The sequence below is a fragment of the Opisthorchis viverrini genome (genome assembly GCF_000715545.1).
Source record: "Opisthorchis viverrini unplaced genomic scaffold opera_v5_2334, whole genome shotgun sequence".
NCBI classification, from domain to species: domain Eukaryota; kingdom Metazoa; phylum Platyhelminthes; class Trematoda; order Opisthorchiida; family Opisthorchiidae; genus Opisthorchis; species Opisthorchis viverrini.
The window spans coordinates 1-1,543 of record NW_008754462.1 but is presented as its reverse complement, the minus strand read 5'-3'; the positions used below and the strand labels follow the sequence as shown (position 1 = coordinate 1,543).

The 1,543-nt window shown below is 43.8% G+C and overlaps 1 protein-coding gene across 1 annotated transcript; it reads left to right on the top strand.

Annotated features, from left to right (window-relative positions):
- Positions 1-233: 233 nt before the first annotated feature.
- Positions 234-533, top strand: T265_12223 (hypothetical protein; the record flags this gene model as incomplete). Its single annotated transcript, XM_009179399.1, has 1 exon — positions 234-533. The coding sequence occupies one exon, from the start codon at positions 234-236 to the stop codon at positions 531-533; it is 300 nt and encodes a 99-aa protein (XP_009177663.1).
- Between the last annotated feature and the right edge of the window lie 1,010 nt (positions 534-1,543).

Here is a 1,543-nt window from a genome sequence, read left to right as displayed (position 1 = left end):
AAAAAACTCGACATAGCCCGGCGGTTAAGATGCAAAGCCACTATTTGGAAGGTTCGTGGTTCGAATCCAACCCTTGCTTTTGGTTTATTTCCTTCCAGGCTTGGGAAAGCTGGTGGTAACTTAGCCTTCGTACTTTCTTCGAGCTGCGCAGCAGCTACGCAGCGAAAGAACATCAAAGCTGAGCGATTATTTATTTGAAATAACTATCAGAAAGGGCATCAGAACCGGTTTGAATGACAGGCGACCCGAGTCCCTTGCAATCGACGAATTGCAAAACGCATAACTATGAGCGTACTAGTCCTCCATATCAAAACAACGGCTTCTCCAGCTCTAGAGTCATGGCTTTAACGGGAAAGAAGCACTCCAACCTAGAAAATGACCTGACAATCGGCACAAACAAGGAAAGTGGCCCAGAGCGACCTCTTCTCAACCAGACGTTAAACCGGGTACCGTCAACTCTTCATGGGTTATCCCAAACTCTAACTGAGTTTTCTCCAGAAAACATTGGGGCTTCACTTAAAATGTTCATATAATGATGTACATAGGTTTTTCAGCAGGCTTTCAGAACTCCGTGTTTTTAAAAAATACTTCAGCACGGTATCAATAACAGAAACGTGACCATCGGATATCTTCAGAAATACAGTTATCAGGAATGATTCTGGTGTGTCCAAACCGTGGCGGTGTTACCCCACTCGTCTTCCGAAAAGAAATAGAATGGGTCACCATGAATGACCATGTGCTGACACGTCGCGTTGTTCTTCATGCACACTGTGGCGGTCTTCCAGGTCTCAGACCATTCCCAGCATCGACGTGTGCTTTACCAAAACGGTTTCCCTAGAAACTCAACAAGGGATAGTCATTTGTTCTAAACCTTTTCTTACAGCCGAACATGTGCCATTTTGTAGTCTTAACGACCTTTTAGCAACACTGCATTGTGCAATCACGTAACTGAAACGACGACTCATGGTCTACTATATCTCCCACCTTAGATCAGGGGTGGATGAATAAAGAACCGATTGCACTAACCGTGACTCATGCATCTCTACTTAAAAGTGAAGTGAACTGAAGAGAAGCTGTTCAGATGCACGTGTCACACCATCAGGCCACTACAAGCTAAGTCGAAACTCGCAACAATATCTAAGATAAGGATCTAAGTTGATAATCTAAACCAAAAACAAGGGTCGGGGGCGATACGCCGATCGCTTGGATGACCTTACTCTAACTTACGCTTCCATGCCAACCATCTCATATTTGTGAAAGTCTAATACCTTCATCTATATCTACAACTGGTTGATAGGCAAAGCTTGAAACAACTACCAACACAAACATGATCACTGAAACTGGGAGTGCCACACACTGTTGCACTACTCTTATTCGTAAGTGTGAGTGAGGTTTACATCACACTGCAAAACTAAGTATTTGAAGGTACTTTATATAAATATCAGCAGCTGCCCCATTCAAACAATTCACCAGCTATATACCGCGTACCACAGGTATATTGGTTCCAGCTGCTACAGTGGGACCTATACCCAAGCCTTAGAGA